Source organism: Geotrypetes seraphini, chromosome 13, assembly GCF_902459505.1.
Source record: "Geotrypetes seraphini chromosome 13, aGeoSer1.1, whole genome shotgun sequence".
In the NCBI taxonomy this organism is placed as follows: Eukaryota; Metazoa; Chordata; class Amphibia; order Gymnophiona; family Dermophiidae; genus Geotrypetes; species Geotrypetes seraphini.
The window spans coordinates 22,844,473-22,857,768 of NC_047096.1; the positions used below are offsets into that span (position 1 = coordinate 22,844,473).

The 13,296-nt window shown below is 42.3% G+C and overlaps 1 protein-coding gene across 1 annotated transcript; it reads left to right on the forward strand.

Moving 5' to 3' along the window:
- The first annotated feature begins 2,342 nt into the window (after positions 1 to 2,342).
- TLCD5 (TLC domain containing 5) lies at positions 2,343 to 5,545 on the forward strand. Its single transcript, XM_033918811.1, is given in 4 exon segments — positions 2,343 to 2,413; positions 3,099 to 3,298; positions 4,686 to 5,141; positions 5,144 to 5,545. Coding segments are annotated over 3 exon segments (702 nt in total). The 5' UTR covers positions 2,343 to 2,413; positions 3,099 to 3,102; the 3' UTR covers positions 5,194 to 5,545.
- The last annotated feature ends 7,751 nt before the right edge of the window (positions 5,546 to 13,296 follow it).

A 13,296-nucleotide genomic window follows, 5' to 3' on the forward strand; every position in this document is an offset into this window, starting at 1 on the left:
AAAAGGAGCCCTCAGTAATATATTACTGCCCAATGCTGCATTTTCAGGAAAAGCTTTATAAATGACCCCATGTGGAACAATTCATCATGTAAACATGAATTTTCTCAGCCCTGTTCACCTCCATACTTCAGATCCATTGCTGGAGTAGAAAGATTAGATGTGAATCACTTGTTTACTCTTTCCAAAAATACTAGGACTAGTGGGCATGCGATGAAGCTACTAAGTAGTAGATTTAAAACAAATTGGAGAAAATATTTCTTCACACAGTGTAATTAAACTCTGGAATTTGTTGCCAGAGAATGTGGTGAAATCAGTTAGCTTAGCATGATTTTTTTTAAAGTGTGGATAATTTCCTAAAAGAGAAGTCCATAGGCTATTATTGAGAAGTCTTGGGGAACGCCACTGCTTATTCCTAAGATAAAACAAAGAGATTGTGGAGAGTCGATATCCAAGATGAAGGCTTTATTCAAACCAGCAGCGTGAATGAAGCTTTCCCTCTGCTATTGCTTCCTGGTCCTGCTTAGGTGCGAAGCAGTAGCAAAGGGAAAACTTCACTCATGCTGCTGGTTGCCTGATGATAACAAGTTTACTGCCTTATCAGATCCCATGGAGGAGAGGAATGCAGGGGGGGGGGTCGCTGGAGGATCACAGAGGGGAGTGGTCATTACAGAAATGCTGGACTACGGGGATGGAGATGAAAAAAGGAAAGATGCCAAACCTCTGGGCAAGGGAAGGGAAACTGGAGGACAGAGATGGAAGATGGATTGTGAGCACAGAGAAACAAGAAAACGTCAAACAGGCAGGAGACCCTGGCAAGCGAGTTATCAGAAGGCAAACTAAAATAAACTAAACTAAAAGAGTTGAATTGTTCTTCAGACATTTTTTAAAACAAAAATTAAATATATATATATATTGGATTATTTCTGTAGATTATGGTGTTCATTATTATTTTCATTGTACTAGATATTGTGATGATATTTTAAAATAAATAAAATTTCATGGGGGAAAAAAGAAGACAAACAGAAAACAGAGCCTGGGACCAACATGATTTGAATAATGACCAGACAACAAAAGGTAGAAATAATAATTGTATTTTCTATTTTGTGATTGCAATATGTCGGATTTGAAATGTGTTTCCTGCCAGAACTGGTGTTAGCGAATGTAAGCTAGGACCTAACAGAAGGGAAAAGTCTTTTTTGTTTATTTTGTTCACACCACAGCGCCAGCTTGGGTAGGAGAGGCAAAGGGGCTGGGGTGGGTGATAAGGCTACAAAATTATCCTGCCAGGACGTATGAAAAAAACACCCAATTGGGCAGGAAAAGCAAATCAAATTGAATATAGGTTGAATCAAATCGAATTGAAACATTTTTCTCTGAATTGGGCAGCACTAGTTAGCAGGGCGGGGCAACACATGAGCAGCTGTGTTTTTCACATATGGTCCCACTTTTCAGTCTATACTGACTTATGCAAATTAAGCCCCACAATGAGTACCTGACCATGGCTTTGCATCCCTTACAATCCACTCCTGGCTGTGAGAATGGGGACTCAAGTGTGCATAAGTAGACAGGATGAATGTGTATGTCTTAAGGCAAACATAATTACACAGAAAGTACACTTCTCCCTCCGTATTCGCTGTGATAGGGGATTAACAGACCCGCGAATACAGAAAAACCGTGAATAACTTTTTCATATGTTATTCGCTGTTTTCTATTAAAAACCATCATGAATATGGTGAAAACCACGAATAACATGGTGGGAGACCTGGCCTGTTCCTGAAGGAGAGGCAAAACACGGTGAAGAAAGTGCTGGGGATTGGCGATTTTCTCTCTACATGCTTAGAATCAGCGATTTCTCTATGCAAACTGATGTTATGGGGGGGGGGGGTAGGGGGAAGAGCCAGCAAACTAAAAACCGCAAATAATCGAAACCGCGAATGCTGAAACCGCAAATACAGAGGGAGAAGTGTCGTATTTAAAGAGTGTGCTCTTCCAACTGGAAAGAATCCGACAGAGTTAGGAACACAAGGTTTGGGAAACATTCCATGTCCTAAAATACAGGATGTAAAGAAAGTAACAGAAAGATTCCAAATGTGCCATGTTGTAAAAAGACTGAGTTATTCCAGCTGCTAGCAAAGGTCTGACTAAAAGGCAGTACTGTATATCAAATAGACTGAACTTGAGTGGTGCTGCAGTAGGAATCACCAGTCTGAGCCCTTTCATCGCCTAATAGCTTGCAAAGCATTAGGTTAGGGTAAGAGGAGGGAAGCATTAGCAGCTAGCAGCAACCTAAGCCCATCCACTGCCTGAGTCCAGCCGTTGCCAGAGCAACCACGCATGCGTGGCTTGGAGTGAGCTTGAAAGAGGAGGGGGAGCCCTGGCGATGCAGCAGCTTCCTTGCAATTTACTGCCTCTGGTGAGTAGACACAGATTGGAGGGGGGGGGGTCCTAAGAGACAGGTTATTTGTAATATAGGCATACTGGCTTCGGGGGTTCTTTCCAGAGGGAGGGGCTGTCTGCCTACATATTCAGCGTATGGGGGGCCATTTTCAATCCATTTCACCTTACGGTGGGTATTTGTCGCAGTCCTGGGAAAGCCCAGAATTGAAAATTCACGGAGCAGTGCTAAGCAGGGTGGTGACAGATGTGAGGCATTTTGCAAAAGCAGCAATGCCAGCAGGACGATTGACGTGTTAGGTTGCAGCTCCCCTGCTAGAGCTTATGTTTTGGTTTTGTCCACCTGCTCTACTTATGTTCCACAGTGGCATCAGTCATAAAAAGATGGACAGACAAAGCCAAAAGCAGAAGCCTGCTTTCTTTCCCCTTAAAGGTGTTATTTGTCACTAAGTACTAAGCAAAACAAAGAGCCAGAAAATAACTTAAGCTGCTACTCACTACTACCGTACTACATTTTTCTTTGCAAATAAACTTAGTCCCATAGTTCATTGGTTAAAAAATAAATGGATGTATGAATTCCAATTCCAATTTCTTTCCATCAGCTTTGATTTTAGTCAAATGGTAAATATCATCCCTAGGGCAGCTGACCTGCATCACAGATAATTGGTTTATTTTGATTGGGATTCTTTTTGTCTTTGTCACAGAACAATGACCTCACTCTTGCTTCAGGTGGCCTGCAGTCTTGGTGGCTGGTTCACTTTGTATGCCTCATTTTGCCAACTTAACAAACATCAAACTTATGAGTGGAACTGTCGACTAGTCACCGTCATCCACGGGGTTCTTATCATCTCATTAACAGCGTACGTTGGATTTATTGATGGCCCGTGGCCTTTCACCCATCCAGGTGTGTTACAAAAAACATCTTGTGATGACTTAAACATCCCTATACTATTCAAACTTTCCTTTTTTCCATGTATTGGTTTACTTGTCACCAGTATATAAGGGAAGGACTTAGAAATGACTGCTAGTTATAGGGAAGATGCCCAGATCTCTCTGGAAAATTCTTGGTCATTACTTCTTTCCTTTTAAGAACTCATATCCAAAAAAGGAGCAAACTCAAATTTTTAGATGAATTCAGTTCCTTGCCAGATGCCACAACCACTTTGTTGCTGCAGCAGTGTGGGCATTTGGGAGCAAATTCTATAAAAGGTGTCCCGATTGTAGGCAGCAGTAGGCGTCCTACCGCTGTCTAATCATCCAATCAGGATGCACTTTTTTTTTTTAAAAAACCACCCCGAGGAGGGTTGCCTACATTGTAGGCATTTTTATGAGCCTAGGGAGGCGCATAGGGCTGCCTAAGCTCACCCAAAGCTGGGCGTGGTTTTGCCTAGAAGTGGCCTTAGGCGAGCTTAGGCAGCCCTAGGCATCTCTCTAGGGCCATGATAGGCACCTGAAATATAGGCTTGCAAAATGCTGGTCTACATTTCAAATAGACGCAGCCAATCGCAGCAAGCGAACCCGTCCTCCACCCTCCCCCCCCCCCCCCCCCGCGAAGACGACCAGCAGGAGGGATGCCCAGTCCTCCTGCCGGAACCCCCGAAGCCGCCCTCCCCCACCCCTGAATGTCTGCAGCAGGAGAAGTGTCCAGTTCCTCCTGCCGGACCCCCCCCCCCCCCCCCAAGATCATCAGTAGGCTGCTTCGGGGATTCCAGCAGGAGGTACTGAGCATCCCTTTTGCTGGGGGATGTCAAGGGGAGGGGGAACAGGTTCCCTGCTGCTAAACTTATTGCAGCAGGGAGATTCCCTTGCTGCGATCAGCTCAGCGGCAATGCGATTCTCTAACCGGCAGCTAGGACATGGATGCCGGTTAGAGAATCGTGCGATTCTATATAGGACACCCATGTGCAATTCTCAAAAGGCGCTTAGGTGGCTTCTGAGACCGGGCATCCTATACAGAATCCGACCTTTCCTGTCTTTCTAATGAATTGTATGTAGGACTGCATTTCAATTAAAAGTTTAGTCATCTTATTTATTTTCCCACTGTAGCTCCTTGTGACTCTGGACAATTCACTCAACCCTTCATTGCCCAAAGGTATAAGGAGCTACAGTGAGAAAAAAATAAATCACAATTCCAAAATGTAATCAAAACATAACCCTAAAGAATAAAAAGTAATAAAAAGATAAGAAATACAAAATCTAAAACCGCATTCAGAATAGCTAAAAACAGCCTTACTGTTTTCACAGCCTACTTCAGAAAAGCAAGCCTAATTATTTGATTTTTCTCTTTGCAGGCTCTCCAAATACTGCTCTTCAAGTACAAGTGCTTTGTTTGACTCTGGGTTACTTCATCTTCGATCTTTGCTGGTGTGTGTATTTTCAGACTGAAAGAGCCCTGTTGCTGGTTCATCACATTTTGAGCATTCTGGGGATCTATATGGTATTGGTCTTAGGAGAATCTGGTACCGAGGTCAATGCTGTTATCTTTGGCAGTGAAATTACCAACCCACTACTGCAAGCTCGCTGGTTTCTAAGACAAAGAGGGAATTATCACAGCTTCACAGGAGAAGCTGTGGACTTCCTATTTGTGGTTCTTTTTGCTGGTGTGCGCATCGGTGTAGGGGCATGGCTTCTGTACTGTGAAATCATCTCTGTAAAGCCTAGGTGGTATGTTAAGCTTGGAGGTGTGGCTATGTATATGGTCTCCTGGGGTTATATGATCAGCATTTGGCGATTTGCTTGGAAAAAAATCCAAAGAAATACCAGTCTTGGAGGAACCAAAGGGGCATAGACCTGCATTGAAAAACTAATGGACATATCCAAATGCAGTAAATGAGGCTTTGGTGGGCATAGTCTACAGTTTATGAGCAATAAGAGGCTCAGGTCAAAGATATTTTAGCCCATGTAATTAAACTCTGGAATTCATTGCCAGAGAATGTGGTGAAATCAGTTAGCATAGCGTGGTTTACAAAAGGTTTGGATAATTTCCTAAAAGAGAAGTCCATAGGCCATTGTTGAGATGGTTTGGGGAAATCCACTGCTTATTCCTAGGATAAACAGCATAAAATGTGTTTTAAGAACTTGGGATCTAGCGAGATACTTGGGTTGGCCACTGTTGGAAACAGTACACTAGGCTTGATGGACCTTCAATCTGTCCCAGTATGGCGATTATTTTGTTCTTCTTTTTTTTTTTTTTTTAATCTAAAACAGAAACCCAGTGGACAGACAAATCCCAACCACTAAGGGACAAGGTACTGCCTTCTGGTGCATGTAAACATGAAGACAGTATATAAGCTGTGTTATATACTGGACAAAGCTCAAACTTAGGGAGCACAGAATAGTTATCGGCATGTGAATAAAATTCAGTAATGACACATCAAAAAAATGGCCAGTGAGAAAGCGTGTAATGAATTCTCTGAAAATTAAATGTTAATACTAATATCCTGAACTATGAATCAATTTTACTGTATTTATTATATCACATTTATATAATAAATCCACATATACAGTTACCATAGATCTGCCCAACTGCAAAAGAACAAGTGCTATTAGATACTGATTATAGTCTTCAGGAAAGTTAGTGGCAAACAGTAGTGACTTGTGTCCCAAGCCTTTGCTATCAGGGTCCAGTGCTATAATCATCAAGCCGTTCCTCATCCTTAATTCCATTCTGTGAATGCTGTTTAAAATAGGATGGATTTCTTACTATTTTTTGCCCTAGATCTCTTTAAAGGACTTGAAAAATTGTGAGTATATAAAAACGATCTAAAATAATTTTTGTTCTGCCTTCATATTCATGGGAGCAGGTTGTTTGTATTGAAGTATGTGTTTAATCAGTGGTGTAGCTAGAGGTTAAAAAATTCAATATCACTTTTGTGCCGACGACTCGCAGATCTGTCTCTCTACACCCGAAATCTCGACATTCAGTTTTGGGTTTTAGTATGCTTGTCTGATATCGCTACCTGGATGCCTCGCTGCCATCTAAAATTAAACATGGCCAAGAGTGAGCTCCATATCTCTCCACTTAAACTTGTCTCTCCTCATCCCTTGTTCTCTATTTCTGTGAACACCCTCATACTCCCTGTCTCATCGGCTCACAGCCTTGGGGTAATCTTTGACTTATCTCTCTCCTTCTCTTCATTTTTTCTCTTTCTGAGCGCACTGCCAAGACCCTCATCCATACACCTCTCACCTAGACTACTGCAACCTGCTTCTCATGCCCCTTCACTCTGATCAGAACTCTGCTGCATGCCTCATAGTCCATCAGTGTTGCTATGCCCACATTACTCCTCTTCTCTAGTCCCTTCATTGACTCCCTATCCATTTCTGCATACAGTTCAAACTCCTCTTACTGACCTATAAGTGTATTCGCTCCGCAGCTCCTCTCCTCTCTCATTACATTACCCTCAGGCTCTCCGCACAACAGATGAGAAGGGTACAGATAAGAGAGACTTAACAGCCAGCTACAGACTCCGTCCCTTCTACCTTGCTGCACCGTATGCATGGAACAAACTGACTCAATACAGCAAGTTCCATCTCTGGCAGTATTGAAATCCATACTCAAAGCCCACTTTTTTGAAGCAGCTTTTAATTCCAAACTCCAACTCACCTAAGCACCAATATCTGTCATCATTTCCTCTGTAATTCCCACACCTGAGCAGTGTATTGATGCACCTTCTTGTCCAGTTTGTCTGTCTTGGCTAGAATGTAAGCTCTTTTGAGCAGGAACTGTCTCTTTTGTGTTTTGATGTACAGTGCTAGTAGTGGTATAGAAATGATTAGTAGTAGCTTGTCACCTGGGGCAGTGGTACCCAGCATCACTGCACCATGCTGTGCGCTCCCTGCATACCTCTCGAAAAGCTTGTTGGTGCGAACATTTCAAGAGATACACAAGAGGGAGCGGAGAGACGCCAACACCAGTGCCCCTGTGAAGACAGTAACTGGGCACTCCCTGACCTCCCCCCTTACTACACCACTGTGTTTAATATGTGCCCTGTGTGCAAATTTCTGCAACCATGCCTTTAAGAATGAATCCCTCCAGTGTATTATGAGATGCTTCCTAGTGGCTAGCACTCAGCTGGTGCTGCTGTCATTCTCTTGCTCCCTCTCTGTATGAGCAGCAGATCTCCATGTTAAGTCAACCAGATAGCTTGAGAAAGCATTGTCTATTAAGATTTATCACCTTTAGTACTGCTAATTGTCAGCATAACTATCGCTAGCATTCAGCATTTTCAGTTGGCATAACTTATGTCAGCAAAGGCCTATGGTAAATTATATCAATCTGACTCTGGCATGTGAATGCAGATAGACCCTGAGGGCAGGGAGACTGTTTTAAGTAGCCCTGATTGATATGTTTTAAGTAGCCCTGATTTAATCATGAGTAGCTAAAAGGTGTTAATGTCTGATTAAGAGGGTGCTTAGGACAATGGGTCCAGGTGCACAGATAACTTAATCAGAAACTATTGTCAGAGACAGACTGGAAATACATATATGACCATAGCCTATTCTTCGGCTGTCTAGCACAAGTTTACTAAGGAGGGGGAGATTTAAGATTCCAAGCTATAAAAGCCTCCTTTCTGCAACACATCTGCAGCTCTAGCTCTCTCTCTTTCTCTGTTTATCCTTCTCTTTATCTATGGAATACGAAGCTTAGACCATCACCCCATCCCCCTTTTCTCTCTCTCTCTCTCTGCCTTTCCCTGGAACTTCAGGCTTCTATGTCTCTCTTTTCCTCTGAACTCTGTAAGGCAGGGAAACTGCATTGCTCTCTCATAAATTGTAATACTTAATTGTTGTAATGCCTATGAATACTACTTTTCTGTAAGCCTATTTCTATAATATATTCTTTATGCAATCACCTCTGGCTGTGCCTCTTTGATTCTACTTCCTGGTGAATCATCTGTGAGGGAACTGAACTTGGGATCTGGCGTTTGTAAGGGTGTCTCTCAAGTGACCCCACCAACCATACATTGTGGGGGTCACTAACAAACCTGACACTAATCTCTCAAGCACAGCTTACCCCTCAACAAATTTTGAATACACTCCCAGCCCTCAGCCCTTGGGATGCGCTGGTAGAGTATTGGACTGTTTGCAGAAGACAACAAGTTTTTTCAAGCAACCAGCTGTAACTTCATGTTCTTTATTTTAAGTCTACATTAAAGGAAGATTTGCTTAAGAATTGAGTCCATCCTGGTAATGTTTTTGAGACTACTGTGCTAAAGGTTTAACAACTGGTATCCTCCAAGAGAGACAGAACAATTTAAATAAACAATGGAAAATAGTGCCAGGTCAATCGGCTTTCTGGTTGAAGGACTTGGCAAAGAATTTGACACAGGGAGTTTACTTTTTACCTGCTAGTGAGATATTGAGGGACTGGTTCCTTCTCTTCAGGGATGCGTTTCCAGCATGACACGTGGAGCTGCCACCCCCCCCCCCCCCCCGAGCAGGCACCTGCGGGGACGTCGGGACCGCATCATCAGGGTCCTTGCCTTTTCCCTTAAGATGCCTGCTTTCCCCATCGGAGACTACTTTTTACCTACTGGTGAGATATCGAGGGACTGTTTCCTTCTTTTCGGGGATGCAGCGTTTCCAGCATTTCTACAATTACTTGTGGAGCCACTGCCCCAAGCAGGCACCTGCGGGGATGTCGGGACCGCATCATCAGGGTCCTTGCCTTTTCCCTTAAGAGACACTGCACCTGCTTTCCCCATAAGAGACTACTTTTTACCTGTTGGTGAGATATCGAGGATGCAGCATTTCTACAATTACCTGCTGGTGACTTGTAGAGCCGCACCCCCGAGCAGGCACCTGCAGAGACGTCAGGACCACCTCATCAGGGTCCTTGCCTTTTCCCTTAACCCTTTCAGGACCAAGGGACATATTTGTCCTATAACTTTAAAATCCTATAAATTTTGATTGGGATAGTCTACAGTTCTAAATTTGATATGTACGGATTCCATATGATACTGCCTTTATGTAAACAAACTGGTTCCGACATTCATTCATTAGCGTCGTTGCCAGATTGACGAGAAGATTCACTTGCCACACTGTCCATAAGCCAGAAGTGTGATTTTTTTTAAAAAAAAATAATGATATTTCACAAAAAAAATCAATTTTTTGGCATCTGCAAGCCCTTTTTACCATAAAAATGTCGTCAAAACCACAAAAATTGGCCTACGATCCTTATGTCCTGAAAGGGTTAAGAGATACTGCGCTTGCGGCATGGCCAAAGGGGTGTGCCCTAAGACGCATACCAGGCCCCTTGGGAGCCCCTTTGGAGCCAAGTGGAGCTAACTGGAGAGACTGGAATATTTTGGTAATTATTGCTCTTCATTACATATATTGTGATTTAAAATTACCTTGGTTAAAATGGGAAAGAGGAAAGCTAAACTCCAGTGTTAATGGGCCCAATTGATCACCATTTGTTACCTACTAATGTTAATCCTTTAATGGCTAATGCTGCATCAACATCGAGGGCATCTCTCAGTCCCTTGGACAGAACTCCTCCACTCCCTCCGGTAACTTCTTCTGAGGCCAACCCATTGGGTAGCCTATTGAGTCTCTAGAAGAGCCTCAATAGGGAATAGCATCGTGAGTTTCTGAGCGATGCCTAAGGCCATCTCCTTTCAAAAGGAGGCCTTAACCCTGCATGAGACTCAAGAGGCTCCTCAAGAAATTTCCTTAAAAGATCTTTGGTTGATTAATATATGAGTTGAGGGATTGTTAAAGTCAGTAGCTAATCTATTCAGAATTTAAATTTCTCCCAAGAAGTTATTCAGAAGCTAGAGAATAATGATTCTAATGTCAAGATTTTAGATAAACGCCTTGTAGCAACTGAATCTCAGATAACATCTTTGCAAACATTTACTGCATCAGTTGTAAAAGATTCCCATGTAATACATTCAAAGTTTGAAAATTTATTGAGTTAAAAATCTGCATTTATTAATTTTCCAAGGACTCACTTATTACTACCTGAAATTTTACTATGAAAATTTTTTAAGGAAGTCCTTGGTTTAGCCAACGCAGATTTATTACCTATATCAACATGTTATTATATCCCACAAAAGAAGAAAATTACTTCTGAAACAGGATTAGAACTTGCCCCCACAGAATTTGATCTTACTGTTTTTTTGGAAAACTCACAAGATACTATTTTGACTAGAGCAACATTACTAGTAAAATGTTTAAATGAGTCTGACAAAACACTGCTCTTAAACTTATTTCCAGAATAAAAATAAATTCTGTGGGGACAATGTCTTATTGTTTCTGGATGTTGCCAAGGCTACTTAGTTTAAAAGGAAGGCATTTTTGTTATTAAAACCTCGTGTTTTGGCAATTGAAGCATCTTTTTATTTAAAGTTTCCATGTAAATGTTTGATTAGACACCGGGATAAAGATTACACTTTTTGGAATCCTTTACAGCTGGAACAATTTTTATTAGTTCAAGAAACCCATAAATCATAAACTGATAACTACTAGGGTTTTTTGGAGTTAATTGAAAGATACCAGTAAGATTTGAGAATTTCAAAAGTTTTTTTGAAGATTATTTAAGATTTATTGCTATTTGAATCTCTTTAATTACTGATTAAAATTTTTCCTTTGATTTGTGATGGTAATCTCTCTTAATGTGGACTAGATGGAAACTATGTTATAAATAATGTTATGGATATATTTTGTTTAAATTTCCATTCCTATACTTTGTATAATGAATAATTTTGAAAATTATAATAAAGGAAAAAAAAAAAAAGAATTTATGACACAGTGTCAGAATATTCATTAGGCTATGCTCTACACTTTATTACTAAACAAAGAAATTTTATTTGAACATACAACTGATGATCTGGTATAGCACATGCTGCACCATGTCAATGAAGCAGTTAAAGAAGGTAGACACCATCTCCCTAATTGTCTCTTCTGATGTAACTGCCTATTTCCGCTTGGACAAGCCACAGCAGGGGAACAGCGCTGAGGAATCTGCGAGCAGCACTAGAGAATTGCTACTGCACTTGTGACCCCTTTGCATTTGAAAAGGTGAGGGTGGGGTTGGAACAGGGTAGGGAGAAGGGAAGGACATCCTGGCCCATGGGGACCCCCTGGAGCTGTAGAGCCCAGGGCAGTTACCCTGTTGTTTTTTTAATTTATATTTAAAGTGAGTTACAATACAGACTGTACAATCAGCCAACAATACATTAGCAATATCAATAAGGTACAAAGAGAAAGCAGCAGAATCTTAGAAGAACCAGTCAACATCCACATTGCAATCTATATTTTCTATATTAAGACCCCACTCACACAATCCATTCATCCCTCAAGCACGCTATCAATCTTACTCGCCACCCAATTCTCATCAAGCATTCCCCACACACATAGTCACAAGCGCCTAATCACCCAGTCATCCTGCCCTTGGTGGAGCTGCAGATACCTGTAGAACCAAGGGACTCCAAGTCTACCCAGAGGAATCCCCAGGGCAATGGAGCAATAAGTCTTTCCAGAGAGCTATATAGCACAGTTGGTCAAGCTGCCCACCCGGTGGAAACCTTTGTATCTCAAAGCAGGCCATCTCCGCCACTCGATCCAACACCCAATGTTGCAGCAAAAGCTTTTTAACTACCAAGACAAAAAGGCAGTGGTTCATTTCAAATACAGTATAGAGATTTATCACCAGTGATAGAATGAAGGCCAATAAGTGAAGTTTCCTAGTGGTGCAGTGGGGTATAACTGTGGAAAGATCATGTTATTTTCTTTTCTCAAAGAGGCTCTAGGGCAGGGGTCAGCAACCGGCAGATATTTGACCACTTGGCTGCATCTCTTCTCTTGCTTCAACAGGTTAGCAGCAGCGATTCCTATAGAAGGGCAAGCGGTAGGGACGGGCAAACAGGGCAATTGCCCTGGGCCTCACAGCACTGCAGGGCCCCACTATGGGAGGGCAGGAGGGAAGAGGGAATGGTGAGAAAGGGATAGGGAGATATAGCCTGACAAGAGTGGAGAGAGGGAGGGAGGGAGATTCTGGAAATGGTGAAGCCATGTAGAAAAAGTCAAAAGGGAGATGACAAGATGAGCTAGACAACAGAAAGGCGAGTACAGTGGTAGAAATGTGGTAATGAGGAGTAGACAGGAAATAATAAGCTGGGAAAGGAGTAAGATGGGATATGGAAGCGCTAGAGAATGAGAAATGGAGATGGAAAGTTGGTAGTTAACTGAAAAGTTAAAAGAAGGGTGAAATTTGAGTGGATGGAGAGGCAGAAACGAAAAAAGGGTGGGAAGAGCAAAAAAGGAAAGATCAGTACATCAAAGACAGATGTAGAAAGGGAATGAAACAAGACAGAAGAGAGGAGAAAAAGGCATTTAGACAGCAACCAGTGGAAAGAGAATTATCAGAAGACACAGGAAGGCAGAAATGACAAAATGGGACCAACATGATGGAAAAAAAAAAATGTCCAGACAAACAAAGGTAGAAAAAAAGTATTTTATTTAAAATTTATTATCCAGAATATGTTAGCTTTAGAATATTTTTATCACAGATCTTTGTATGTCCCGGGCCACCAGGTCATACGGCAGGCCGGCGGCGGACTGCAACAAATCCAGGAGGGGGGGCAGGTGGGCACTGATCCAAATATAAGACACCCATTTTATAGCCCCAAAATCTCATCTTATATTCAAGTATATACGGTACTTGAAGTTTTGTTTTTGTATTAAATGCGGGCGCAAATATTATGATTTACCTCCGAATTCTAGGTAAAGAGCGAACGCCCCACATACCCCTTCCCGACCCGCACAGCACGTGCGGCCTCGCTCCCAAGGGCTTCAGTCTCTCTCCTCTTACCCCCCTCCCCCCCCCCCCCCCCGAACAGCGTCTGTAACGTCGTTTCCCACAGCAGCACCGCTTGTGCCAGACTCGGGGCTCTC